At 37.9% G+C, this 27,591-nt stretch overlaps 1 protein-coding gene across 3 annotated transcripts in view; it reads right to left on the reverse strand.

Moving 5' to 3' along the window:
- LRP1B (LDL receptor related protein 1B) overlaps positions 1–27,591 on the reverse strand; it is a 744,879-nt gene that overhangs the window by 70,737 nt on the left and 646,551 nt on the right. For all 3 annotated transcript variants that reach the window (XM_081928170.1, XM_081928171.1, XM_081928169.1), the window contains 18 exons: positions 26,516–26,720; positions 25,503–25,695; positions 23,479–23,604; positions 20,628–20,756; positions 20,320–20,439; positions 17,798–17,911; positions 17,421–17,570; positions 16,875–16,997; positions 15,267–15,386; positions 14,533–14,661; positions 14,264–14,386; positions 12,375–12,515; positions 10,835–11,022; positions 9,137–9,320; positions 7,651–7,736; positions 5,554–5,676; positions 2,464–2,645; positions 397–596 (listed from right to left, as the gene is read on the reverse strand). In XM_081928170.1, the coding sequence (XP_081784296.1) occupies positions 397–596; positions 2,464–2,645; positions 5,554–5,676; positions 7,651–7,736; positions 9,137–9,320; positions 10,835–11,022; positions 12,375–12,515; positions 14,264–14,386; positions 14,533–14,661; positions 15,267–15,386; positions 16,875–16,997; positions 17,421–17,570; positions 17,798–17,911; positions 20,320–20,439; positions 20,628–20,756; positions 23,479–23,604; positions 25,503–25,695; positions 26,516–26,720 (2,636 nt within the window). The remainder of the gene's footprint in view (positions 1–396; positions 597–2,463; positions 2,646–5,553; positions 5,677–7,650; positions 7,737–9,136; positions 9,321–10,834; positions 11,023–12,374; positions 12,516–14,263; positions 14,387–14,532; positions 14,662–15,266; positions 15,387–16,874; positions 16,998–17,420; positions 17,571–17,797; positions 17,912–20,319; positions 20,440–20,627; positions 20,757–23,478; positions 23,605–25,502; positions 25,696–26,515; positions 26,721–27,591) is intronic.

The raw sequence follows: 27,591 nt of genomic DNA on the forward strand, positions 1-27,591 counted from the left end.
TTATATATTCTTACTCACTGGTCTTTGTATATTCCTGAGTTACACATTCTTGAATCACATATGTACTATCATTTTAAAAGAACTAATGGCTGCACGTTTATTAATGAATGGAAATAAATGTTTTATGCTTGTACTGGTGATTTTCTCCCCTTTTATATCTGTATTAAGTATTTTTAGCTTTGGATAGGATAATTGAGTAGTGCTTTAATTTTTTTAAAAAAAACAACAGCTACAGTCTCATGCTTTCCATCCTCTTTGATATGCAGTGTTCTGATTTCTTAGCATACATTATTGGTGAAAATGTAGTCGATAGAAATACGTTCACTTCTATAATGAGCATAAAAAAACCTAGCTAAATAACAAAATGTCTGAACTTTGTTTCAGAGAGCAACTGACCTTTATTTCTACGAGAGCCATCCATGTTAGAAAATTCAATATGGCTTTCATCAGCCCAGTAGAGTCTTCTGTTGACATAATCTATTGTAAGAGCCATTGGTCTAGATATCTGTGTTTCTATCACAATTGTCTGATTAGAGCCATCCATGCCAACTCGGCCAATGTGAGGATACTCACAGCAATCAATCCAGTACAAATATCTAGGAAATAAAATGGATAACTCTTTTGTTTATTGATACAAATGTATTCGTCAGGAAAAAAAATGTGCATAATCAGGAGATCAAGAATTATTCTATTCCTGAAATCCTAAACATTCTAACTAGGAAGTACTATTGCTGGTTAGTAAATATAGAGCTCATTGATTATATTACTTGTCAAAAGAGTGAAAATCTACGAACTATGGGACAAACTAGACTCTATGGTGGCAGGTCCATTTCTTTTCACTTGTTGATTCCAGTTGAAACAAGGTGGTAGCAATCTTAATGTTACCAATAAAAGGAATGCACTGTCCTATGTCCTCTTCCCCTCAGTTGGAGCAAAGGTTTAAGGTGGAATATGGTTCAGGAGAGAGAAGGGTACCCTTCACCCACATCTTAATTTTATTGTTAATAAAAGATCCCCACCCCAATTTATATGGATGTAATGAGCATATGAATGATGTCCCTATAAGACCTCATTTGGCTGTACTGTCTCAGAAAACAGAATCACACATTGCAGGGCTGTTATTGTTGCTTGAGCAAATGATTCTGCAGGAAGATCCTGACTTCATCAATCAAATGACAAGTTCACAGATATTGATATTTTGCATCAGAAAAGAAAAACGAGTGGCCCACATGTGGATCACATAAGATAAGGTGAGCTATTTCCACCACTGCCTGCCCCCCCAATTAGAAAAGGCCTCTGCTCATTTCTGAGGAGGGGAGGAGGATAGGCACTACTGCAGAAACAAAAATAAAATTTCTAAAGTGCACGTAATCAAAATTTATTCAGGCCAATTAAAATATTGGTCAGGGGCAGCTGAAAACAAAAGAACACTTTGAGTTATCTATATGCAATGTTACACATCCATTTCCATGGCCACAGGGGCTTTAAATCTGCATACTGAAATCAATGGGCAGTTCACAGCATAAAAACACAAATACATAATAAAAACAAGAACAAAACAAAGCAATAACACCCCTTGCTCCCCCCCCCTCCACATTTAAAAGGACATAGAGGCATAGAATGTTAATCAGACAAAGGCCTGGTTGAAGAGGAACATTTTCACCTGGTGCCTAAGATGTATAATGAATAAAGACATCACTATTGATTTCAAGAGCTCCAAAAGCTGTTAGGTGAGAAACAGCAACCCAGTGCTGAAGGCCCTTTTTCTCTCCCCTACCAGATGTCAAAGGGATGGCTGGGTGCTTGGCAGAGTCAATCAGGAAATCCTACTGCTTGCCTGTTCTTTGATGTGAACACTATTGCTCACCTGTTCTTTGAGATGAGAGCTCCCAAAGCTAATTTCCAGGCTAGACCAAAGCTGGCTTGGCTGATATCTCTAATAAATAGCTACAGTCCTGGCTTGTAACATCCAGAGAAATAATGCCCAAAGAAAATATGTCACTGGGTATAATTTGGAGCAAAACATCTTGTCAAGGAACAAAAAAGCTTTACCAAATTCTTAAGATCTACTGGATGTTTGTATTAATTTTAATTGAGGGATCCATCTTATCATTAATTATAAAAAAAATCCTTATTCTGAAGCATAACTGTTTAAATATAGGAGAAGCTTTACTGCTTTATTATCTTATTTAAGGATGTTTCATCTCTTAATGATATTATGCTGTAAAGTTTTAACTTATTGCAAATATATCTCTGTCAGGTCACATAATTAACCGTCCTTCTGCCTTCAGAGGAGAAAAGGATATTTCAATTTTCCATTCTGGAATTTTCAAATATGTTATGATAAATACTTGAGTTGTCTTTTGTAACCGTTAAACACATTCATAAACTAACCTCAGAACCCACATTTTCCTAATCAGATGTGATCAATTAACATAATTAGTTTGTAATATAGTTCCATACCCAGCTTGAGGATCTAAACAGAGATCTCTCGGGAACTTCACCCTTTTGCTCACAAGAACGGTGGGATACAGGCCATTGACTTTTGATACTTCAATAATCCTTTTTTCTGTGTCAGACCAATAGAGATTCTTTCCAACCCAGTCAACTGCAAGTGCATTAGGAACAGCTGTGTTATGAACTACCTAGAGAAATTAAAATTGTATAAGTAGTGGAATACACAGAAAAACAAGAACAGAATCCATTTCTTATTCTTGAAAAAATATTTAAAAGATGCAAGAGAGAAACAAATGATATTACACTAACAAATGTGATTTCGTAATTGGCAGCACAATTAATTGTATATCTACTCAGAAGGAAGTTTTGTTGTGCTCAAAGAAAGTATATAAGATTACAGACCAAATTTCCCAAGGTATTTGAGGGGAATTATGCACATCTTAAAGAATATTAAAAACAACAACGAAGAGGCTAAAGTAAAACCCAGGTTGGTTTGAGAAAGCTATTTTTAAATAGTAAATTAATAAGTTTGCCATATGTCCAGAATTTCCTGGACATATCTGGAATATTGTAGTTGGAAACAGTGTCTGGGCAGAAATCGCTACAATGGCTGGGGCTGGGAAAATCTGGACATATGGCAACCCATGTCGGCTATGTTGTTTTTGGCATTTTTCTTTAAAAATAGCCAGAATTTGCCAGAAAAGCTCCACAACTTTGGGCAAAGCTAAAAAAAAAGACTCAACAATTTTTCTGCCTGGATTTTCACTGTTTGAAATATGGCAACCCTAAAATTAATTTTTTAGTCCCTTTTCTCCAAGCACAGGCTGATATCCAAACTGCTAGTTTAGACACTAGACATGTCCAGTAGAACTGCTGCTTTTCACTTTTTTGATTTTGGCAAGCAGGAAGACATGCCATGTTGTAATCTGCTTCTGTGAAAGCCCCCCAGAATCAAATATAGTATGGAAAGTGGGCTGCTTGCTTAGAAACACCTGAAGCATGTGAAATGCCTCTTTAGGTGTAACTGTCAGTAGGCGCTCCAGGATAATTGACAGAAGACAGGGACAACCACCATTACTGTTAGACTTCAAGAACAAAGTGGGGTCCTTCCATATCAAGTGATCCAATACTTCATGTCTTCCCATTTTCTTAATATTTTGTACACTTGTTGAATGAGCAAAACTAAGTTTAAATTCAAAGAATTCTAACTTATTATTGTTAATTCTATCACTCTGCTTTGGAACACATTTTAAAAAGAAAACCCTGACTAGCTTTTCAAATGCCTTTTAACTGAATAACTTTCTAAAGAAATGCCTGATATGAAATGAGTGATATTATAGTTTTAAGCCTTGTTTATTCTGTTATATTTTACTCCAAGATCCTAAACAGAACCCAAATAAGGCAGATATGTATGTACAAAATATATTTTTTTAAATGTGATCTCATTGAGATCCCAATATTAAATTTTGCAGGTAGCACTTAGAAATATTAAATACTACAATTTTTGGATTTTTAAAAAATCATATTCATTTTTTATTCACTTTTTAAATTTTGTAATTTAACTTTGAAATCTAAAGTAAGCCCATCATGTGACATATCATATTAAAGCCCATAAAGTTCTGAAGAGGTCAGTATTTTCAGTTTTGAAATATCCGGGCTGAGTTTTTAAGGCTTTTGTGTAGTCTGGCAAGGCCAAAATTTTCCTTTTTTCTTTTTCTTTTCTTTTCTTTTCTTTTTGAAATTTCAAACCCTCGTAACTCAAAAACGGGATGAGATTAAAAAAAACAACTTTAGATTTGAACTTAATTTTGATCATTCAACAAGTGTACAAAATATTAAGGAACTTGGATGACATGAGGTAAAAAGGTTGGCTCACTTGCTATGGAATGAGCCAGTGAAGTTTCTGACTGAGTAGTTGCTGCAGTGAGGGCCCAGTATGCTGAAGCTATCAAGGGCAACTGTCCAGTTACAGCTGTGCCCTTGCATGGGATGGGCTGTACCACTGCCACTTCATGTACAACTTCTGCACCTAATAGTAAGGCCACACATTCGTCATCCCGCACAGAGGCCATCTGAGATCTTACAAGGTATCGCAAGCAGTGCTTTTCCCCGGCTAAAAAAAATAGGTGTTGGCACTCACCATGAAGTTGTTACAGTAAGCGCCATGAAGTTGTTACAGTTTAACAACAACAAAAGAGGTGCTGGAACTGTGTACCCTTGAGTAAAAAGGTAAAGGTAAACGGACCCCTGACCATTAGGTCCAGTCATGGCCGACTCTGGGGTTACGTTGCTCATCTCGCTTTATTTGCCAAGGGAGCTGGCGTTTGTCCGCAGGCAGTTTTTCTGGGTCATGTGGCCAGCATCACTAAGCTGCTTCTGGCGAACAGGAGCAGCACACAGAAACACCATTTACCTTCCCGCCGGAGTAGATACCTATTTATCTACTTGCACTTTGACATGCTTTCAAACTGCTAGGTTGGCAGGAGCTCACCCCATCGCGGGGATTCAAACCGCCGACTTTCTGATCAGCAAGTCCTAGGCTCTGTGGTTTAACCCACAGCGCCACCCGCGTCCCTGTACCCTTGAGCACCCCCTGGAAAAAAGCACTGATTGCAGGAGCGTCCTGAGACCTTGTACAACTGTCCCAGAGCCCTGCAAGCAAGGCACGGGGCTTAAAAACTCTTTGCACCAATAACTTGTTAAGAAAAATAAGTTGCAAACATACAGGAGAAATTCAATCAGCATCCTTAAATGATTTTTCTAACCAACCAAATGAAACAAGCTGCTTTGACTTCATTCAATCACATTGTGACATACAGCATACAGTTTTGTAACAGTATCTTCATTTTTATTTGCTATTAGAATTACCTAACCACACATTTAACTGGACATGTATTAGGTGAATAAACTATCTGCATGATTTGAGCCCAGTTGATCTCTAGTAAAAAATAAAAATAAATAACAGATATGCTATTTCGTATTTATAATAATTCTTACTAGCTTAAGTTGTGCAAATGCATAACCCTATTTGACATATAATAATATTGAGTAGGAACCCAAATAATGTTTATAATTCCATGATTACTTTCCAATCACCTTGACATCATTTCCATTCAGATTCATTCTGTTTATTCTACTGCCATTTGGCCTGCTGGAATCAATCCAATAGACAAACTCCTCTTTGTAATCAAAGTCTACTGCAATCACATTGTTCAGACCCTGAAAAGGAAAAAATAATTAACCAGGTTTTTCCATAAGCCATTTAATACAACAAAGATGACAACTCCGACAAGATAAATAATCAAAGATTAATCAAAAGTGTATATAACTGGTATAATATATGTCTTGTATATTTTCAAGTTTGATTTATATCTTTTAATAGAACATGATGCTGAAATGAGACTGCTCGATTGTGGCACTCACATGTTATTTAAACTGATAAATATAAATAACCTGAAATTAACTTCCCCTTTGATTTAATGTATGTCTTACAAATTCAATTTTTTTCCCAAGTCAGAAAGCAGTAAGATTTGTACTAAAAAAAAGCACATTGAAGCACATCTACTAAACACCTGGAATTCCTCAATTTCTGTGTGTGGGGGGGTAGTGTCCAATTTGGCTGCAAGGCCATTTTCCAGGACCTTTGATCTCCCAAAGTTCTGATTTTTTTTGCAACTAACAAAATCTATGAACCATATTCTGGATCTTTAAAAAGAATATAACAGTAATCAAACACAAAGGATAATGGATTTTGTGAAATAATAATGAATGGAAGAAGGGAATCCCCCCTCCCCCCTAATGTACTGCCACTGATTTAGCATGGTTCCAATCTATGTCTGTAAGGATACAGTATAGTTGGACAAGATTGCTTCAAAGCTCTTGCAATATTCCTTCTAGGTCCTATAACTTAATGGCAGGGATATTCAAATGATTCAGTTAGAAGCAGTGCTAGTTTAAGTGGATGACATTGAAATGGAATTTGAGACTGAAAGGCAACATCTTCTGCAGGAGGATCCTAAGCAACCTATAGGCAGCCACTGTCACCTGACCTGTTTTGAAGGCTGTCTTGGCAATGGGAGCCCTTGTGTTATAGCCCCTAGAGATTTGTCCCCTTTCAGTGGCAGTTTAGGTGCAGGAAAATAAATACCGTATATACTTGAGTATAAGCTGACCCAAAGCGTCCCAGTTCAACCCCATCTTATGTGTCTGCCTCTTTGTTTGCCTATTGAGGCACAAAAGCAGGTGCAGGAGAAATTATTCAGGATTCCATTAGAAGCGTGAAGTTAGATCACATAACACTCAAATTGGGAACTCTCAGATGTAGTTTCTGAGAACAAGCTCTGGGGGGAAAGGGGGGATTTTCCAGGAAGGGAGAATAGATGCTATTCATAGTATCTCACAGTTAATGAATCAAATGTTCTTGACAAAATTGACAGGATTTTGAAAGAATTCATCCTTTGAGTATGCCAAGCTGGCTTAGGTGCTTTATTAATTCTTAACAAAAGAAACAGATTCCGAATATAAAGAGAGTCAGTAGGAGGCATTGAAACAACTTAAACATAGGTCAACTTAAAAAAACAAAGCCAAACACAAAATTTTCACATATTCTAATTCCAATCAACTGATATTTTAATATTTATGCCCTCCAGAAAAAAATGTCCATTAAAAACTGTGGATTTTGAATACATGGTCCAGTATTTCTAGCAGAAATTCTTACCATGATTATACATTTACAAAATGGGATGCAATTAACAGTAGAAATATGGGTCTTATTAGAGTAGGATAACACATGATATCATGATGACTGGGTGCTCATGAAAATAGACACTGGTAGTGGAAATTTATTTGTAGGAAAAAAACATTTCAGCAGGTATGGCTACTCAGGATATTGGGACCTGAATAGTAATTATATTATACATATTCATATCAGGTCGAGTGGTCCATTCACATAATTAAGTAAGGTGACAAAGGAAAGTGTAATAAAGAGAAACCTCATTTATTATAGCCCTTTACAGTTACTAGAAATACAACAACTGAATTACAGACTTTGAATGCTCACAGCCAACTTTGTCCATAGCTTATCTTGTGCTATGGAGTGCAGTTAAGACTGTGGTTTTATGTTCATCAAGCATTCTAAAGAGCAATGAGTATTAAGATTATTAAGTATTAATTAGATGATAATTGGAATTGTACCTGTTTCAATGAAGTGTAGTTGGATCCGTCAGTGCTGATTTTTCTGATTTCATGATGGTCAGCCAGAATTAAAAAAGGTTCTTCATCTAAATATAGCGAAAGGGGAAAAATACTATGCTAGCATTTAAGTTAATTTATGGAACTTCAAGAATAGAAATACAAGTAGTGAAAAATAAAATGCTACATGCTGTGAACAGTGTTGTGGATGAAAGAAACATTAAAAGCATAATATTTCAAGTAAGATCAATGATGCGTCATAATCTGAACAAGAGATTCAATTAGCATTTCTTTCAGAGTACTTTAATTTAGCCTTTGTAATACAGAAAATGTATTAGCACTCTCAATAATTTCAATTCCAAAATGAATTTAAGCACAGCTACTCAGCCTGGCTTTTAAGGGACAAATAGGTGATAAGTAACAGTTGACATTAAGAAAGGGGAAAATTCAAAAGTCAGAAAGGTCCAAATTAATGCATGCCAGAATTTTCAGCGAGTAGTGAGCCAAATAGTTCTGAAAATACATGTAACTTACATTTTAATAATTCAAAATTTCTGTAACTGGAGTGCACGTGAAGCATACTTGGAGCTACTGTACATTAAAAAAATGCATTTATAGTGCAATACTGTACATGTGTAATCACAAAGAAGCCCCATTAATTTTATTGGAACTTCCTAGTAAGTTATTCTCAGCACAGCCTTAGAATAATATTTAAGAAATTTACAATAAAAGGAATGCTGAGCAAATTCAAACCACTCTAAGCCCTGATTTTCAGAGTGACAGATTTTCAGAGAGTCAGTTTTGCAAATCAGTTCTGGGCTACTCAAATGGCATGTAGAATGGCGATGTTGCCATGATCACTCCTGGCCTGTTTCTTCCAGTGCAGTGTATTTTGTGGAATGTTTCCCTGTAATTTCCCAACAATACATGCCTCTTGCAACTGGGCCTACTGAACATTAAAGAACATTTGCATTAATTCTATTCCTACTAGCCCTCTCCTGCTTGTGAAAGGTGCATCTGTCCAGTTTCCAGGGACCCTCCTTCCTCCTCAGCTCCCACACCACAGCATGTCCCATTCAGGAGCCCCATTTAGCTGACCCTCAGGAGAGGATTTATGGAGGAGCTGTCGGGGCAAAGGGGGGAGGAAAGTCAGCTTCCTCACACGCCCTTCCACATGCTTTTCTCTAGTTCCAATCCCATAATGTGAAACAAATTATGGAACAAGATGCTCACATCTGGACAAACATCTATTTTTACCTAAGAAGAAGTATGCCTTTAGATAGTTTGGTTAGTACTGGAAAGTTTAATGCATTGTGCATTACACAGATAATTTTGTTTGAACAAAGTATGTTAAGGTCTTAAACCTGCATGACTAATGGAAAATGTCAAAACTAACTTAAGTTGCATTGCTTTCCATGGGACTTAGTTATGACTAAGCTTAATTGCACTGAGTCAGTAAAATTCTGGAAGCCAAGTAAGCAAATGATACCTGAAAGTGACTTGCAGCCATTTGGGTTATTAGGTTGCACCTCATAACCATCTGCACACAAACATTTGTAGGTGCCATATGTATTGACGCACTGCTGGCTGCATGGAAAGCCAGACAAACATTCATCAATATCCACACATGTTTTGCCATCGTCCTTCATGTAGAAGCCAGGCCAACATTTACACTACAAGGAAAAACAAAAGCAAATTATACATCAGACATCCTAAGGGTAGCTGCTTTCTTCCTTGCACAGGCATGGTATCAATGTGATCAAAATGTTGCTTAAAACGTAGTAATATAGCATCTAAAATAACTTTTAACTTCAGACCAAGTCTTCCTCTCCAGGTGGTTTTCCATAGCAGATGTTTTATATTTCTGCTGCATGTTTCTATAAGAAATTCCGAAGCCCACTTTACGAAGGAGAAGAGGTAGCAAGGTTTGAGGATACAAGTTAGAGGTGGACTGTGGAGATCTACCCAAAGCATACAGATGACTGTAAACTCCTTGTCTCCATTGCTAAATGCTACACTAATATTTACCATCCTGCTCTTTCCTGGGCCAAAGCAGGGCAGAGAAGAGGAACCTAACTTTTCATACCAGTCATACTCGACTAGCAGGTAGAAATATTTTTCAGCAGCTTCTGCTCCCTCCCTCCATCACATACATACACATACAGATAGACGTTCCCTTATATGCTTTAAAGAACCTTAGGGGAAAATATCCCTCATACCACCTCCAATTCTTTCCTCTCAATCTTTTCTCTTTTACTTTTCTCTTCATTTCCCAGCCATTTGACATTGGATGCTAGAAGCATTCATACAAAAGTACTGGGGGAAGCCAATGGGCTAGTATTGTGAAATTTCATCCCCCCTTCCGCTTCAAAAAGTTGAGTATAATCAAGCTCAGTCTTCATGCTAATTTACAAAAGCTCTAAACACATTTTTAATTTGTCATATATTTAATTTACTGGTGTTATTTTGATATTTCTGCTGGTTATTCAGTGTGATGGGACTAGTTCCACATGATTTTGTAGTTGTTTTAATGTTCTTTTAATTGTGAACCTGGTCAAAAATCTATGGGCGATTAACATTTAAAAGTAAAATGATGAACAATTAAAATATTTTTAAGATGACTGACATTACTACACATTTTTTTCTTTGCTGCTTCCCTCAGTCTGCTTCTCTTTTTTCACTACTACCACCAAAATATTTAGCTCATAGCCTTGCATTAGAGGTGGGGAACCTGTCTTTCTGGATATTGCTGCACTACAATTCCCATGGTGGAAGGGACTGATGGGAGCTACAGTCCAAAAGCATTAGGAGGGTCACAGTTTTCCTACCCCTGCTTTGCACTAAGCAGTTTTCTGTGCAGTGTCCCAGTCTTATATTTTAAGGGTTTAGAATAATCCTTTATTCTGACCAAAAGAAAGGCATATCAAGATATTCAGACATAATTCAGTTTATTTGGCTTTCCATGAAACATTCCGACCCCAAGACATATAAAACAAAATCTAGTATTAGTCATAGAGTCTTATACCCTCTGTATTATATTAATGGAATAGCAAAAGCTGGTGAACACAAGGTGTGCTCTCTGTTCCAGGAAGTGTCAAATTCTAATGTTTATGGTACATATGCAAGTCAAATTTAAGATTTAAAACTCTATTTATAACGTACTATTTTACACACCAGGACTACCAACCTTGTACCCAACAGGAAGATCTTGACAATCTTGAGAACAGCCACTGACTTTCTTACTCAAGCATTCATTAATATGGCAGTTTCTCTCATCCGATCCATCACCACAATCTTGTTTAGTATCACAAACATTTTCTTGGGGAATACACTTGCCATTTTTGCACATAAAAAAGGAACTGTTGCATGACTGTTCTAAAAATAAGAAACAAGAGGGAAAGGACACAAATGGATTGCAATGAACACGTTGAGATGTGTCAGGATTAACATGTGGGCTGCATCTTAATTTAAAAACAGATCATTCGTGAAAATTCAGTCCAGCCCTTTCATATTCTGTTTGCATATCCTGCAGCAACATTTCCATTTATAGAAAGTTTGTCATCAATTTCACTGGATTGCATCACCAGTCAGTGTAACTATGATTAGACATAAACATACTGCTGGTTTGTTTCAAATAGTAAATACAAGTTCTGCCTATATTTCCTTTCCTCCAACACCTATATGTATAGCCCAAGTGTGGCCCTCAGCTGGATTTCATCTGGCCCTTTGAGTTCCATCCTGTCTATCAACTATTTAGCATAAAGAGGGAAAAGGCCTTCATGTTGCAAAATATGGAACAGTGGGTCCTGCCTCTGCAGGAAGATCGAAGCATAGGGAGAATCATCATCATCAACAACAACAACAAGCCCTGCAGCAACCCACAGCTTAAGATCCAGGGGGCTGAGAAACTCTCATCCAGTGCTCATTTCTGAAACTTCCCCTGGAACCACCACAGATCAGAACCACCACAGATATCCATCTCCCATACACAGTCCAGGAGGGTTGAAAGCCAAGGAGAGATCTTGTAACAGCAACAGGGTTATACTCCCTCTGTCCTTCTAACAGAGATTATCCAACAGGGCGGCCAAGGCAGATTCAGTACCAAACTGTCTCACTAAAGATGATGATGACCCACCCTTCACCTTAAAGTTCCAGGACAGATTCCAACATTAAAACACTATACTAAAAACAGCTTTAAATAGCTTATAATTGCAGAAGTAAGGTGTGTCCTAGAAATATAAACATCAAATGTCAAAAGTCAGGGTAAAGAGGTACCTCTTCATCATTAACTGGAAGCTGTATAAACAAGGCACCAGATTCATCTCTGTGGAGGTTGGGGTTTCCCAACTTAGGGGCTGCCACAGAGAATGCCATCTTCCTGGTCACCAACCCCTGAGCTTCTGAGGGTGGAGGAACTACCGAGGACTTGTGTTCCTTGCAAATATGCAAATTTACACACTTACAGTTTTCAGGATGCAACTTTAGTTTTGGCGTTCAAGATTTTGAACAGAGATAGGGCAAGGCTTACAGTTTTGCTGTGCAATTATGTTACTAGCCCTGAGTTGGACAGTTTGAGAGCCTGATCCTCCCTTAGTTCTTTGTGGCCTGAATGTTCTCTCAACACTCCACAAATACTAAATTTTACTGAAAACGACATTATTATTTAACAACAATGCTAAATTATTTTACACATATATTTAATTGTAAAAACATTTTAAAGGCTGAACCTGCGCTTCTGCATTTTATGTTAATTGGATGTTCATCAGAATGGTCTGGACAATCAAAATCTCCATCACATTGCCACTGAGAATTTAGCAGGCATCTTCCATCAGCACAGCTGAATTCTCCAGGATTACAGTGACGATAGCCTAAAAAAGAGTGGCCAAACATTAATAATGTATACCTCTAACATTTATATTCCAAAAAAGGTACTATCTATCTTTTTTAAACAGGAGCTGATCCATAGAACATTTCAAAGTACTTTGCAGATGTCTTCCTTAGCAGATGCAAGCTTCAGCCATAGTGGTAACCAAACTATCCACCTCCTTCTCTGCTGCTGTGCCTCTACAGGTGACCAAAAGAGCAGTTTCAACAGCTTTTAGCAAGGAGCTACAGGGCCACAAACCCTATTCCATGGCTAGAAGCTGTTGTAACTACTCTAACAAAGCAGAACAGTCTCCAGCCATGAAACAGGGCACACAATTCTTCATGAGCAACTACAGTAGCAGATTTAACAGTTTCTGGATCTCTGCTAAATATGATTGGGTTGGGACATGTCTGCAACATGGCTGTAGCCTGGGCTCACATGACCTAGAATTCTACACTGAAACTAGTTTGTGAAGACAGACTAGAAATGTGTCTGATATGACAAATATAAAGGGTTTGAGTTTAGAACAATAAATTTTCTTACTTACTTTGACAAACGTTTATTAGGCATTACAAGTATAGGCCATAATAAAATATCCATATATAAAATTTTAAACTATATACAAATAAACAGCCATGTAAAATATATAATAACAAGGATTTTCATTAGGATTTCTTCCCACTAAATCGTGCCATTCACCCCTCTAAGAGATACTAACCAACACATTTATCAGTTTAGAGTTCTTTACTCAAAATTATTCTGCTGTGAGTTAAGCACTAACCTGGCTGAAGCCACCCAATAAGTATTATGGCTCAATTCCAATTTATCCCAAGCTCTGAAATTTCCAAATCCTAAACTCTATCCACAGCAAAGAAATACCTGTTTACTCCCTTGTTCTTTGATTTTACTGGTAAATGTGAAATGTATATTTTCAAGAGAAATACATAGCAACTTATTTATAAATGATAACTCCATGGTCTATTTAAAGTTGACTGGATTCCACATTCTGTCAAATTGGACATATTGAAGAGATCAAATATCTGGTGCTTCATAGAAACCGTTTTAATACATTGACAAATTGCTCTGAAAAGGCAAAGATTTTCTCTACGGAAATCTTAAAGGAATATGAGCATTGCTTCCTTAGAAGAAGAAATTAAAAACCTGTTAACTTACTGTACTTTCTTCAAACGATTTTATTCTATTTGTGGGGAGTTTATCCTTGTCAGCAGACAGATACAGAGCACACAAACTTCAGCATTAAGACCTGTCTCTGTATCAGAGATTAACAGTGCAATCTCATACAGGTGTCCTCAGTAACTCAGATTGAATTTAACAGACTTTCTCCCAGGTGAGCATAGGATTGCAGCCTAAGCTTCTCACAATGCTCCATTTATAGTGCACCAATGTACTACTACTAATGCCTTATTTTAGGGAAACTTATTTCAGGGAAAAATATTTTAGGGGGAAAATATATTAGAAAAAGCAAAAGTAAGCACATTCCTTTGGAACTTCTTTCTTTGGGAACTTGGAAATTTCAACTGGTTCAAAATGAAGCAGCCAGATTACTGTCTATTTTTTCATTTCAAACTCATATAGCTCCAGTTTTAAAACAGCTGTACTGGTTGCCAGTTTGTGTCCACACCCACTTCATGGTGCTCACATTAAAGCCCCAAATGACATAGGCCCAAAGTATATTAAGAGTGCCTCCTTCTTTGCTGAAGCTTTCAGGTGTAAAAAAATTATACTTGCCACATTCTAGCGATTCATCCGATCCATCTCCACAGTCATTATCATGGTCACATACAAACTGCTTGGGAATGCAGACTTTATTGCGGCATGTGAAAGTATTTTCGTCACAAGTGTTATTAGGAGCTAAGAAAAAGAAAATGGAACGGAAGACAGTGAACCACCAACTTATAAAGGAAAAATGTCACGTTACTGTCAGCCACCAATACAGTGGTACAGATAAATACAGCAACCCCTCATCTTATTTATGTATGTTGCAAAATGGTTCATACCACATCCTGCTGTGGCAAGCTCATCACTTCCATTCGGACAGTCTCTTTCACCATCACAAAGCCAGTGCTGAGGAACACAGGCATAGGAACCTAAGCAGCTGAACATGTCTGAAGCACAGGTTACGGAGCCTGGGGGAAAAAAATTGGTATGATTTAAATTTTATTTGTTACGTACGAAAGTTATATTCTGAAGTGACTTGTTATAAAATAAAATAACATATACTACAATTTTCTTTAATGATTTCTAAAATCTGAAGTCAAACAACAAATACAATACATTTGAGTCAGTAGCAGTCAGGGACATGCATGGGTGGGACTGCGCTGCTCAGCAGAGACAGTGCAGGCGCAACATTGAGATTGTAGGGTTGTGTCCACTTCTGTGCTACACTGTGCTGAGCTCCTTACTGCCTTTTCCTTCCTTCTCAGTAACTGGCAGTGATGCACAGCATTGGGGAGTCAGAAGAGCAACACAGCTGTGCCTGCACAGCCCCACCAGCCACTACTAGTTCAAAGAACTTGGATATTGCTCATCAAGTTCTTATTACTGCACAATACCATATGTCTTATAAGGGACACCAAATATTACATATATTTCTTATATCCTACAGAATATGATAACGCTCCAATACTTATTTCTGGTGGTTGTTCATTGAGTTGACTGAATGAATAGGGTAGGGCCAAGTAATTTTGAAATGTGCACCCCAAGCTCATATTTGTATCACTGTAGTACTCACCACATATAGGTTTGCTTTCATCCAAGCCATTTCCACAATCATCCTCCCCATCACAAATCCATTGTTTAGAGATACACTTATTTTCAGAACAAGCAAACTGATTCCATGAACAAGAGGAATCTGCAAGGGCATGTAAATGATAGGTGTTGCATATATTCGATAGGAACAGATTCAATATCAACACTATGAAAAAAAATCTAGCATGCTCCCCCCCCCCCCTTATCGACAAGCAAAATTCTTCCTAGAAATTTCCGATGAAGTTCATTTCACATATTGCCCATCTGGAAATTCCCTTCAAAATTCCTAAAGAGCCAGTGGAATTTTGCTTAGCTTCTCCAGGCATTGTTAAGATTGTTTTGTTGTTTAATCGTGTCCGACTCTTCGTGACCCCATGGACCAGAGCATGCCAGGCACTTCTGTCTTCGTTAAGATTGTTTATATATCTTTAAATCACATTATAAACTACCTCCCATCTTTAACAAATGTAAATAAAAATAATTCTTGTTCTACTATTCAAAAACAGCTACGTAGAGGAAAAGACACATATGCATGCCTTCCAACAAGCATTTAAAAATGTAATCTTATGTTAAACAAATATCCTACAACATATTATGTGAATACTTTTGCCCACTACTAAAGGTATTTTAAGTTTTCATGAAAATATTGTAAAAAAACAAAACAGCACTAAGATCAAAATAATTACAAACTTTCTTAACAGCTTGAACTTGTATGGTTCTGTGTAATCTAACAGTAATGTGTGTGTGTGTGTGTGTGTGTGTGTGTGTTCTCACAAGAAAAATGGCAAAGATCTTTGAGGGACTAAATATTCAGTGAGGGACATTACACCATAGTAATACATATCAAACCCATTGAAATTGCAGAGGAGTCCTGTAGCAAGGCAGATTTTGATTATCTGTCTTTCTGCAGCCTCCACTGACATGTTCCTCATTGTTCCAGAAAGTTCTCCATCCCCCCAGAACATCTTTCCAGGGTACTAAAGTAGTAAGGAATAATTTATGGAAATCATCTCCTTCTCTTCCACCTCCACCTCCTCTGCATACTCTAAATATATTTATAAGTTTGTTGATCTCTAGCAAAGGAACCTAACAGCAGAATCCTATACATGTCACTTCAAAGTCAGCCCCTAGGTAATTTTAGACTCTGGAATGAATGGTCTTCTTGCATCCCTCCTTTAGAAGTCAACATGTATTGTTTCAGTTGCGCGGCACACAGCTTTTTTTTTCTCTCCTCCCTCCCGCACCACCATTACCAGATTTTATATGACTTATTTTATGCTGCTCTCTGATGGTCTTTGCAGGGGGCAAAGATCCTAACTGCATCACTCACTACGGAGCTATACTAGATTACAATCTAGGTATATATGTATATGATTAGAGCCTAAATGACCAAATTATACATTAAAGTGTTTGCTATGTATCATGCCTGTATAATTTGCAAGGTTTCCAAGCTGTTCATTGAGATTTTTTAAAATACCAGTTTAGTTTAATTGTATTCTTTTTCTTGCAGAGATTTCAATTGACATCTCCTTTGCACAAACATCCATGGTTCAAAGATAAGATACTAACAACAGTGAGGTAAGATACTAACCACAGTGCAATTCATCACTTCCATCTTCACAATCTTTTTGACCATCACATACCCAGGTATTCAAAATACACCTCCCACTTGGACAACTAAAATAATTTTCTTCACACATATGCTTGTTTCGAACTGCAAATAAAATAACAGAAGCCATTTGTTTCTGGTAGTCATGGAATTTTGGATGAAATATACATAGAAAAGATCATCAGGGTTCAATCCACTAAATAGAAGGGTTCCTTCCATTCATGGAAGGGGTTTTGATCCAGTAAAGGCTCCCACAGGAGAAAGGGAAGAGGCAATATTTGCCCATTTTCTCTTCCCCATGCAGCCATGCCACCTTCTGCATTCTTTTGGACAGTTCCTCAGCTGTCCAGACCAGTTTCTCAGGGCACTGAAGGAATCACCAACATTGCTACTTCCTCCTATATGCAGGAGTGTTCCATATACAGGTTTGTCAACGAGAAACTCAACATACAATAAAGAAACAATGCCACTAATGAATAATTCTTTATCATGAATAAATATAGAAATTATTTTTATTTCCATAATTACCTGGGCATTTAAGTTCATCTGTATAATCTCCGCAGTCATTAGATCCATCACACATCCATTCTGGTAGTATACAAAGTGATGTAAAATTACAGCTAATAAATCCTGAAGATTTGACTCCAAGTTTATAGAAGTGAGCACAGTCTGTGCTATCTGAGGTAGATAAAACGGAATGGGCACACATTAGAATATATTCTTTTCAGTGTGGATCTCATCACTGTGATTTCTTTGACAGTGGTTGCTTAATTTAGCTCCCACAATCACAGCATTGCCTGTTACCAATTGAATTACATCACACAAATTAATTAAACTTACAGTTATATATTAGTGTAGTATAAGAAACAAATAGTTACAAATGAAAAATTAACTAAATTCCTTACTGCAGTTTTTCTCATCAGAAGCATCCAAACAGTCCACAATCTGATTGCATTGCGCTGATTTTGCAATGCAAGTTCCATCTGCACAGTGAAATTCTGTTGAAGTACATCCTGAAACTACAGGGTGAAGTGTTTGGTGGGTGGGGAGGAAGAAAGAAAGATATAAACATAATTTGCAAGGTTTGGGATATTTAAGTTTAAAGCTGCTACTAAATTAATTACAGTGGTACCTCAGGCTAAGTACTTATTTCGTTCCGGAGGTCCGTACTTAACCTGAAACTGTTCTTAACCTGAAAGCACCACTTTAGCTAATGGGGCCTCCTGCTGCTGCCGTGCCGCCGGAGCACGATTTCTGTTCTCACCCTAAAGCAAAGTTTTTAACCCGAGGTAATATTTCTGGGTTAGCGGAGTCTGTAACCTGAAGCGTATGTAACCTGAACCGTATGTAACCCAAGGTACCACTGTACAACGCTTAAATGTGTGTTGTTTAAAAGTAACAATTCACACAGGGCCGTCTTAAGCATATCCGGCGCCATGGTGCAAAAATCCCTCCGGCGCCCCCCCCATTTCCCAGAGTTGTTGACCTTTTCCCAAGCCTCTGCGGGGATCGCTCTCCTCCCACAGGGGCTTGGGAAGAAAGCTGCACGCCCGGCAGCCATATGATTGACGGGGCGCAGCTGGCGGGCATGCAGGAGGGAAAGGGGAGGCCGCTAGCAAAGCCGTACAGCTCCCCCACTTGCTGGGGTGCCTCTGAGAGGTTGGCGCCCGGTGCAATGCACCAGTAAATCTAATGGGAAAGACAGCTCTGAAGTCACACACATCATGGCTACGGCCCAGAAAAGCACATTTTAGGGTTGGCCTGTTCAAGTTGCAAGTAAATACCCCTATGGCATTTTATATACCCCTTGCTTCTTCATCCCATAGTCTGTTATTTTTCTGGGCGAAAGATCCCTGCATTGTAGGGGGTTGGACAAGATGACCCTCATAGCTTCTTCTACCTCTACAATTCTATGATCCTATTATTCTAACTGCAGCCCTTTCCTGCATGTTTAAGGAAGATGCTGTGCATTATTAAGTCTCTACCTCCAAGTCTGAAAAGAAAAGCAGCGATATTGATCAGCTTGAGCTGAGAGAAGCTGAAAAGGGACTTTAAAACTGCACACACATATTTCTGTAAAATAATGTGTATCCAATTGTGCTAATCTCGGCCCTACTTGGCCTAAATACCCAGTAGTTATGGTAGGTTTAGCAGAGCACCCATGGTGGATTAAGATAGATGGCATTATGTCTGCCATCTTTATATAAACTGCTTGCGACTTTTCTGCAATTTTGTGCTGCTTTCTGTGAGACTAATTGAGACCGTGGCATCATGGCAAGAGTCTCAGCAAACAATTGTAAAGCAAAAAACAAAGGGGAAAGCATAACACATTTTTTTGCAAGCCAGCACTGGAGTGTTGCCAAAGTGCCCTGCCTGAAGAAGCGCTGATGAAGCAGTGGTCCCAGTTACTCTCTTCCCCATCTAACTATAACCAATTGATTTGAGGTGCTTTAAATATTATCATATACAAGTTGCCTTACGTTACTTTCTTTTTACATATTTCACCTCACAGAATAAGTTTTACCGTATTTTTCACTGTATAAGATGCACCAGACCACAAGATGCACCTAGTTTTTGGAGGAGGAAAACAATCAAAAAAATATTCTGAATCTCAGAAGACAGAACAGCAAGGGGGATCACTGCGCAGTGAAGCTGTTCTGGCTTCTGGGATAGCTGCACAGCCTGCATTCGCTGCATAAGACGCACACACATTTCCCCTTACTTTTTAGGAGGGAAAAAGTGAGTCTTATAGAGCAAAAAATATGGTATTTTCTGTACGTTCTACAAACCTATCATTTCACAATGCCATTGCACTTTGTGCACTAAAAAAAGAAAAAAAGGTGATTTGCCACAGTTACAGTCTTGAGTCTGCTTTTTCACTGGTTAAGCCAGACAGAAATTAAATGAAGTAAGATAGAATTATAGGATAGAAATAAGGTAAGTGTCTGAGAACAAAGTAGAACTACAGTAGACACATCAGAAATTGAACTGACAATATTCACAATTTTGAAAGTACAGTTCACTGGGGTGGAGATTCAGGGATATCTGAAATCAATCTCACACAACATTGGTAAACAGTGCACAATGTAGTAGCATTGGGTTTGCACTCTGAACTGCTCGATTTTCGCCTACAGAGGCCTATTTTGCACACATAGGACTGCTGCTGAAAGTGAAAAATGCCTGCAGACGCTTATTTCTACATACCACTTATTCGATAAAATATGTTGACTGAAATATTTGACTGGAATTGGGGGTGGGATGGTGGTGTTGAATTATAATTCTGGAGTTCAGATATGACTTTTATTGGTAGTCAGTGAAAACAAATATTTGGTCATTGGTTTAGGGCACTCACAGATTCTTGAAATTTAATAAATACTAAAATTCATAAACATTATACTGCAGGAAAAGAAACAAACAAAAAAAGTACCTTCACAGCCTATTTCGTCAGACCCATCACCACAGTCATTTTTGCCATCGCACACTTGATCAGTTGTAATACAGCGACGGTTAGAACAGGATTTAAAGCCTCTTCGACAGCTTCTATTTTCTATTAAATTAAAATACAAAGACTATTATTTTATTTACATAAGCTTCCTATTAACATGGCTAGATGAGAGTAAGTTTTGGAATTTGGAGCAGAGTCAATAAACTATGAATCAGCTTATATGGCTAGTCAGAAACATTACATGGAAGCCAGATATGGCAATGTAACCCAATGAGATAAAAAAATCTTACCACAATAAAATAACTTCTCATCAGACTTGTCTTTACAATGGGAGATGCCATCGCAGGACAGCTGGTAATCAATGCATTCTCCATTTCCGCATTCAAACTCAGAGTAAAAGTTGCATGAGGAGTTTTTAGCTGAAAGAGTGAACAACAGAAAAGCAAGCATAAGTTGGTTAGTTTGTTTATTTATTTAAAGTATAAATAATTTGCCCTTCGCCTAAAGTTCCCAGGGTGGAAATATACACAGTCTAAGCAAAAGAAAAAAAGAAAAGAAAGAAGATCAAAACAAGTGTTAAAACAAAATACAGAAGTTCAAAGTAATGGTGCAATAGCCAATGGCAATTCTGTAACTAACAAAATGTATATTACATAAATGTTGTGTATTTCAGATTGCAAATATTCTACTTCAGAGTGCCCTGGACCCAAGTCATGGAGAAATAGAAGCCACGCTGCTATGAAAACACACACACATATATACCGGTGTGTGTGTGTGTGTGTGTGGGTGTGTGTATATGTGTGTGTGTGTGTGTGTGTGTGTGTGCGCGCGCGCAATTTCCAACTTCATGATGTTCTGAAACCCTGAATCATTTCATTTTCTATTCAATAAAAAATGACTAGTTTTGAAATAATAGAATCATAGAATTGTAGAGTTGGGAGGGGCCGACTCTTCAACTAAATAGTTGGACTAGCCCAGCAAGGAGTCTCCTCTCTCTCTCTCTCTCTCTCTCTCCCCTATGTGCCCACCAATCAGTTCTGGGAAGATCGGAAGAGAGGGGAGATGGGCCTGCCTGGCCAACTTAAAATGCCTGAATTGATGGAATAATCAGCTTAACAATATGTTGAATTCCACCCTTTGATGCCAGCCATAAAAACCACATTTGTGCCAACCACAGATTACTACTATCTGCTACTGATTCCATACTGTCAATTAACAAGACCTGAACTGAAAGCAATGAATTTGGACCAGAACAGAAGACTAAATTGGTGGTAACTTAGTATACCAAAACAATAAAAATGTGCTCTTGCCTTCATTTCTCCACACATGAAAAAATTTAAGCATACTTGGAAAAGATGTAATACAGTGGTACCTCAGGTTACATATGCTTCAGGTTACAGACTCCGCTAACCTGGAAGAGTTACCTCGAGTTGAGAATTTTGCCCCAGGATGGGAACAGAAATCGTGTGCCGGCAGCGCAGCAGCAGCAAGAAGCCCCATTAGCGAAAGCACACCTCTAGTTAAGAACAGCTTCAGGTTAAGAACGGACCTCCGGAATGAATTAAGTTAGCAACTAGAGGTACCACTGTATTACAATGTAGTGTATCCATTACCTAACAACCAGTGGTAAGATCTATACTAAAGCTATCTGAGTTAAACAGCTTAATGCCTTTGGGAAGTCAAAATACATGTTGCCAAATTAATTCCAGTTTCGAACTTACTGCATATCAGCTATGTGAGGTGCTCTCAGTGATATGCTGATGGTTTGTTAGTAGTGGTTCCAAGTCTATACTGAAATAAGCTGTTAATAAGAAATACTAATGTTTTAATTACATTAACTTGGAACCATTGCAAATCAGGTGCCTGTCCATACAAGATCAATTGATCTCTACAGGATATGAGTTTCACAGCTATTCTAAGATTGTGGTACATGGCAGCTGTGCTACAGCTTTAATTAACATGCTTTTTATCACTGTAAATCATCTGTAGGAGCCACTTGATCTCAATTATAATGCCAAAGAGGAGCACCAATGCAACAAGGACTGCATATCTATAGTACAGTCATTTTAATTTATTGAAGAAAATCTGCTTTAGATCAACTCTACATGCACAGTTCCAAAGTTTGAAACATTTTAATTCCAGCAGTCACCTATGCTCTTTAAATAGCTTCTTGATGTGAAGTATTCAAATAAATCATATACATTATTAAATACAACTAATTAACCAAATATGGAAATATAAAAATTGATGTAAATTTAATTGATGTTTACAGTTGCAAGCAGCACTTAAAGACTCTTGGAAAATGCCAAAAAATTCATTGGAGAAAGGTGCAAAAAGTCCTAAAATTTAGAGAATGGTAAAGGCAGAACGCTTACATTTCTCAGCTAACTTTCTGGATGTTTCAAAATACTGCTTCACATTTCTAGCTGGTGGTTTTAGATCACTCTCTTTATGAGAGTAATGGGTATGTGGAGAGTTCAAAGGATGTGAGGAGTAGTTCCACTATTTGCCACCGGTCATGACTCTTGGACATTTGTGCAGTTTATATGCACAAATAACAATTAGTATTGTTAATGTTGTTATTGATTTGATTTGATTTATAACCAACATTTTACCCTAAAGTTTTACACTGAGTCATACATTCGGCAGACAGATAGGTTAAGACAGAAGATAAAGGGTGCAGTGAAAAAGTTTGGGTACTCCTCCCATGGTTATGTGTAATTGTAAGGCATACATAATTCTTGGAACGCACAAGGGCAAATTCAAGCACTTACGTATATATAAAAGAAATGCTTCAAAAGCTTTCATCAATATATTTTCCAGACAATTTAGCAGATACAAGCAAAATGCTGCTGGATCTAGATATGCTGTAGGATTTTAATCTAACTAAATTTTACTGTGAAATGACCCTGTCAGAACCTGCTTCACCTGATTGCAGTTCAAAATTCCATATCTATGGCTTTCACGTCTTCTTTTGTTCCTGGTGCCATTCCAGTGGCAGGGCTAAGCAGCCATGGTGGGCTCCATTTGTCCTCGATCCCTCACCCCGCCCCTGGGGTACAGAACATACACACACGCCCCAGGCAGCGTGGAGACAAGCTCCATTGCCAATTGCTGCTATTATCAATTAATATTACTTACGCACACATCTGTTGTCATCTGTAAGTATGCGTTCACCCCTACATGAACAATTAACACGGCCATCGGGGGTCAGAAGACATAAGTCATGACAGCCCCCATTCATCTGGGCACAAGGGGATAATTCACCTAAAAAAGAGAGAAAGAGAGACACTATAATATAAAACCATAAAAAAGAAGTAATCTAATACTGACATTGGAACTACTTGCTTTATTGTTCAGAAACGCTTGATGATAATAGTAACAATAATAATAATTTTATTATCTATGCCCTGCCCATCTGGCTGGGTTTCCCCAGCCACTCTATCTTGACTGATTTATGTCTAACAAAATTATGGGACGCCTAAGGAAACACAAATTAATTTTAAGCTTTGCTCTTAGTACATAGAGGGGGAAATGGAAAATAGGAAGCTGCAAGGTGCTTCATCTGTGACTGTATTTTGATACCTTCAAAACTGTATCTATAAATAAAAATATTGCGGTTATAAAAAAGGATTTTCCTTGCATAGCTGAACCTTGTGCCCTTCTCTTTTCCCTGGGGGTTGTCTCAATGCTCCAGAGAATATTTGGGGACAGCATTGTGTGCTAAGTCCCATTATGCTAGCAGGAATCCTTGTGCTGGCTTCTGCTAGTGCACATTTCTGCAATTAGTTTCCCCTAATACAATACATTTATATGCACACTTAACACTAATAATAAGCATTTTATATGCATTTTGAGATGAAGAACTGTACTGCAAAAATTTGAGAAGTGTGGGTCTCAAAAAAAGCTGTGGTTCAGATCGTGTACTGTTTTAAGAAGTGCAAATTATGTAGATTTGCATTAAAATGAGAATGAAGCAGAATTTGTCCCACATTCCTAGGTGGTGGTGAAGGTAGCACTGATGGGACTGCTGCTGCCAATCCAACACAGGCCCCAGTCCACTCCAGGTAAACAGCAGTGATGTGGGGAGTGGGCGAGGGGGGGGGGGGACTCCACACACACAGTTAATGGAGCAGTCTAATGAGCAGGCCAATAGCAACTATATTAGAAGAATTAGGTACGTTGAATTGGGTGGCATTAGTTCCTTCATGAAGTATGTGTCTTACCCCATTATTATAACACTGTGATACGGATGGGCAAACTTGCCAATTTCTGTTTACCCCAATTTCTCATTTTCCCACTCTTAAGTTCAGTTTTCCACATTTTCACATGATGTTGTGAATTCATTTAAAGAAAGGTCTTCATGACAATTCATGAGCATTTTAGTGTGACTTTCTCCAAAGCTTTGCATGCAATTTTACATTCTGCATGTGATTTCTCCTAAAATTGTGCATTTATATATGCAATTTTCACTAATGTGAGCATTGCTCGGCACACTTTAGTATACAACTCTTTATACTTTGCTGGACTACTGCATTGCAAAATTCAGAGAAGTTCAGATTTTGACAGCTAGCTGTGCTTCAGTTAGCACACTGTTTTGGAAAATACAAATTATAAATGCAAATAAATGCAAATTGAATTAAACGTCTCCCCATCCCTAGTGCAAGATGCCATAAATGCCTAGCACTACACTGCCTTAGGGAGTAATTTAGGCTATGGGACATTCACTCCAAAGAAGTTTGAAATGGATCTGTATCAGACAGTGAGTTCCAAAGACCTTCCTGCAAATTCCAATCCATATCAAGATGCATTGTGCATTAGTCTATGAAGTTAAAACTGCCCATGCTGGGCAAGTCTGATTATGGTTCTACTTTTCAGGTGTTTGCACAAGGCTTGAAGAGAATTCTTCATCTTTCTTTATGCAAAGGAACACTGCAAACTCATCATCTTGTGAAGATTAGCACTTGTCAACAAATGCTTTAGTTAAGCTTGCAGCCCCCTTTGGTATGTGACTTTCCTGTCATATAAAAGGTTACTATATAACTAAATAAGGAATTACAGCATGATAACCTACAAAAATAACCCTTTTACTTATTTTTCTATCTACCAATATCTACCAACTATCTACCAATAAATAAATATTAACGGTGTGTTTGGTAACTTACAGCTGTTAGTGTCATTAGCAACAGCTATGATGCCCATTGGTTGATGTGGTATGTCAGATCTAAGAATTTTTGTATCTCCACCTGTATATTTATTGGATCGCAGAATAGCTCTTCTCACCCAGTCGGTCCAGAAGATCCAGTCATCATAAACGGCCAGACTGAGAAAGGTGCCAGGTCCAGATTTGACAATCACCTGGTTAGAAAAGGAAATAGGCATCAATTGAATGTATATTTATACTCCTGCTGTTTGTCTATTTCATTTCTTCCACAGGATGTTATTTTTGTTTCTATCAATATTGGCGATTGGCAAAACAGATTGTTTCAACAAATGGAAAAATATATTTCCAAAGATATCTAGCAAGGGAAAAACCATAAAAATATAAAGTATTGATAGATGTGAAAGAGAGAGAAGGTTTCTCTCTGCTGGATACGAGATTATATTACGAAGCAGATTGTCTTTGCTGGTTGAAGGAATGGTTGTTACTGAAGAAATCACATCTTTTAGATTTGGAAGGTCATGATAATATTTTAATAATATGGAAGGATTAATGTAAAAACCTGCAGTTTCAAAATATATATGGGATATATACAGGAATAGATATATAAAAGAATATGTTGAGATAATTTGGAGTATGCAGGAAGATGACAAGAAATTTAAAGAACCACAGAAAGAGGAAGAAGGGAGTCGGAGTTTGAAATGTTAAAATTATGACTGAATTATTGTTGTTATATATATCAATTATTTAATAAAAGTAATTGGGGTGCTATGTATCGGTTCTTGGCATGCTGGCATCATTTGTGTCATTGGCATACACAATAGTTCAGAATATACTTGCATTTCTATAGCAATGTAGTCGCATTTGAATAATTAAAAGTCACACATTATTTCCCCCACATCAATAAGGATTAAAGGGCATTGAATGGCGAAGGCAATATTATTGTAAATTATTTTTCTTCAGTTATACAGAAAGTATCAGCATATTTATAGAAATCAGCATTATGATCTTACTCACATTTCTGAGTGATCCATCATATTCACACCTTTCTATTTTCCCCAAGCTGCCATCGGAAAAGTACAATTTCTCTGCACTGTGATCAATCGCAAGTCCATTTGGTGTCAGGAGGTCAGTGCTAATAACAACTTGTGCATTTTTGCCATACAATGTAGCTCTCATGATGCTTGGATGCTGCTCATTCCAATTAGTCCAAAACATTAAACTATATGAAAAAAGGTTGAAAGACAGACACAATTTCCTCATCTTAAAATGGACATTTCAGCCACATAAATGGACATATAATGCAGCAGTGGTTCTGCTTTTAAAGCTGATGGAATTATTGAAAACAGGTCCTTATAATCACCATAAAATCACATCTACATCAGCAGCACTTCTTTAGATTAAGGGAATGGTGAAACAACTACTGAAATAGGACAAAAGGTTCCAGGGTTGAGGGCAAATAGTCTAGATGTTTTGGGAGTGGGAGCTTTCCTTGACATCTTTTAAAATATGTAGTCTGAGTGTTAAAAGGTCTCCCCACCCCACCCCACCCACGGTCCATCTCTCTGCTCAGTCGCTGTAGGACATGTTTTCCTTAGGAGTTGACATGATGGCAACAACATTGTGTCAAGATGTAAGTGCTGTTGCTGTCAACTCCTGTGAGGGAGGAAAAAAACTTCGGCTGGCACTGAGAGAAAAAGAAAATGTGCTTAACTCTTGGGCTACCTTTTAAAACATCAAGCTAAGTGACACTCCACCCAAATATTTTGGCTAACCCCACCACCAAAAGCTGAAAGGCAATCTAGACACACATGCACACACACAAATCCCCACATTAGGATGGTGAAGTGCCACACTAGAAAGTGCCACTTCTGTTCAGGGATTCTAACAATCCAATCTCAGGGTTGAGATGCCATGGATATTCATCCAAGATTGACTTGAAAACAAATGTCTGGAGAAGAGGACTTTAAAAGAGAGATTTCAAGAAGCCTGGAAACTGTCACCTCTCTAACTTGGAAGAAGAGCAGTACAATAGAAAGCATCATGCCGCTCCTTTCCCCTATAGCTACCAGTCCCTCAAGAACCCTTCTCTT

The sequence above is a fragment of the Podarcis melisellensis genome (assembly GCF_964234715.1).
Source record: "Podarcis melisellensis genome assembly, chromosome: 1".
In the NCBI taxonomy this organism is placed as follows: Eukaryota; Metazoa; Chordata; class Lepidosauria; order Squamata; family Lacertidae; genus Podarcis; species Podarcis melisellensis.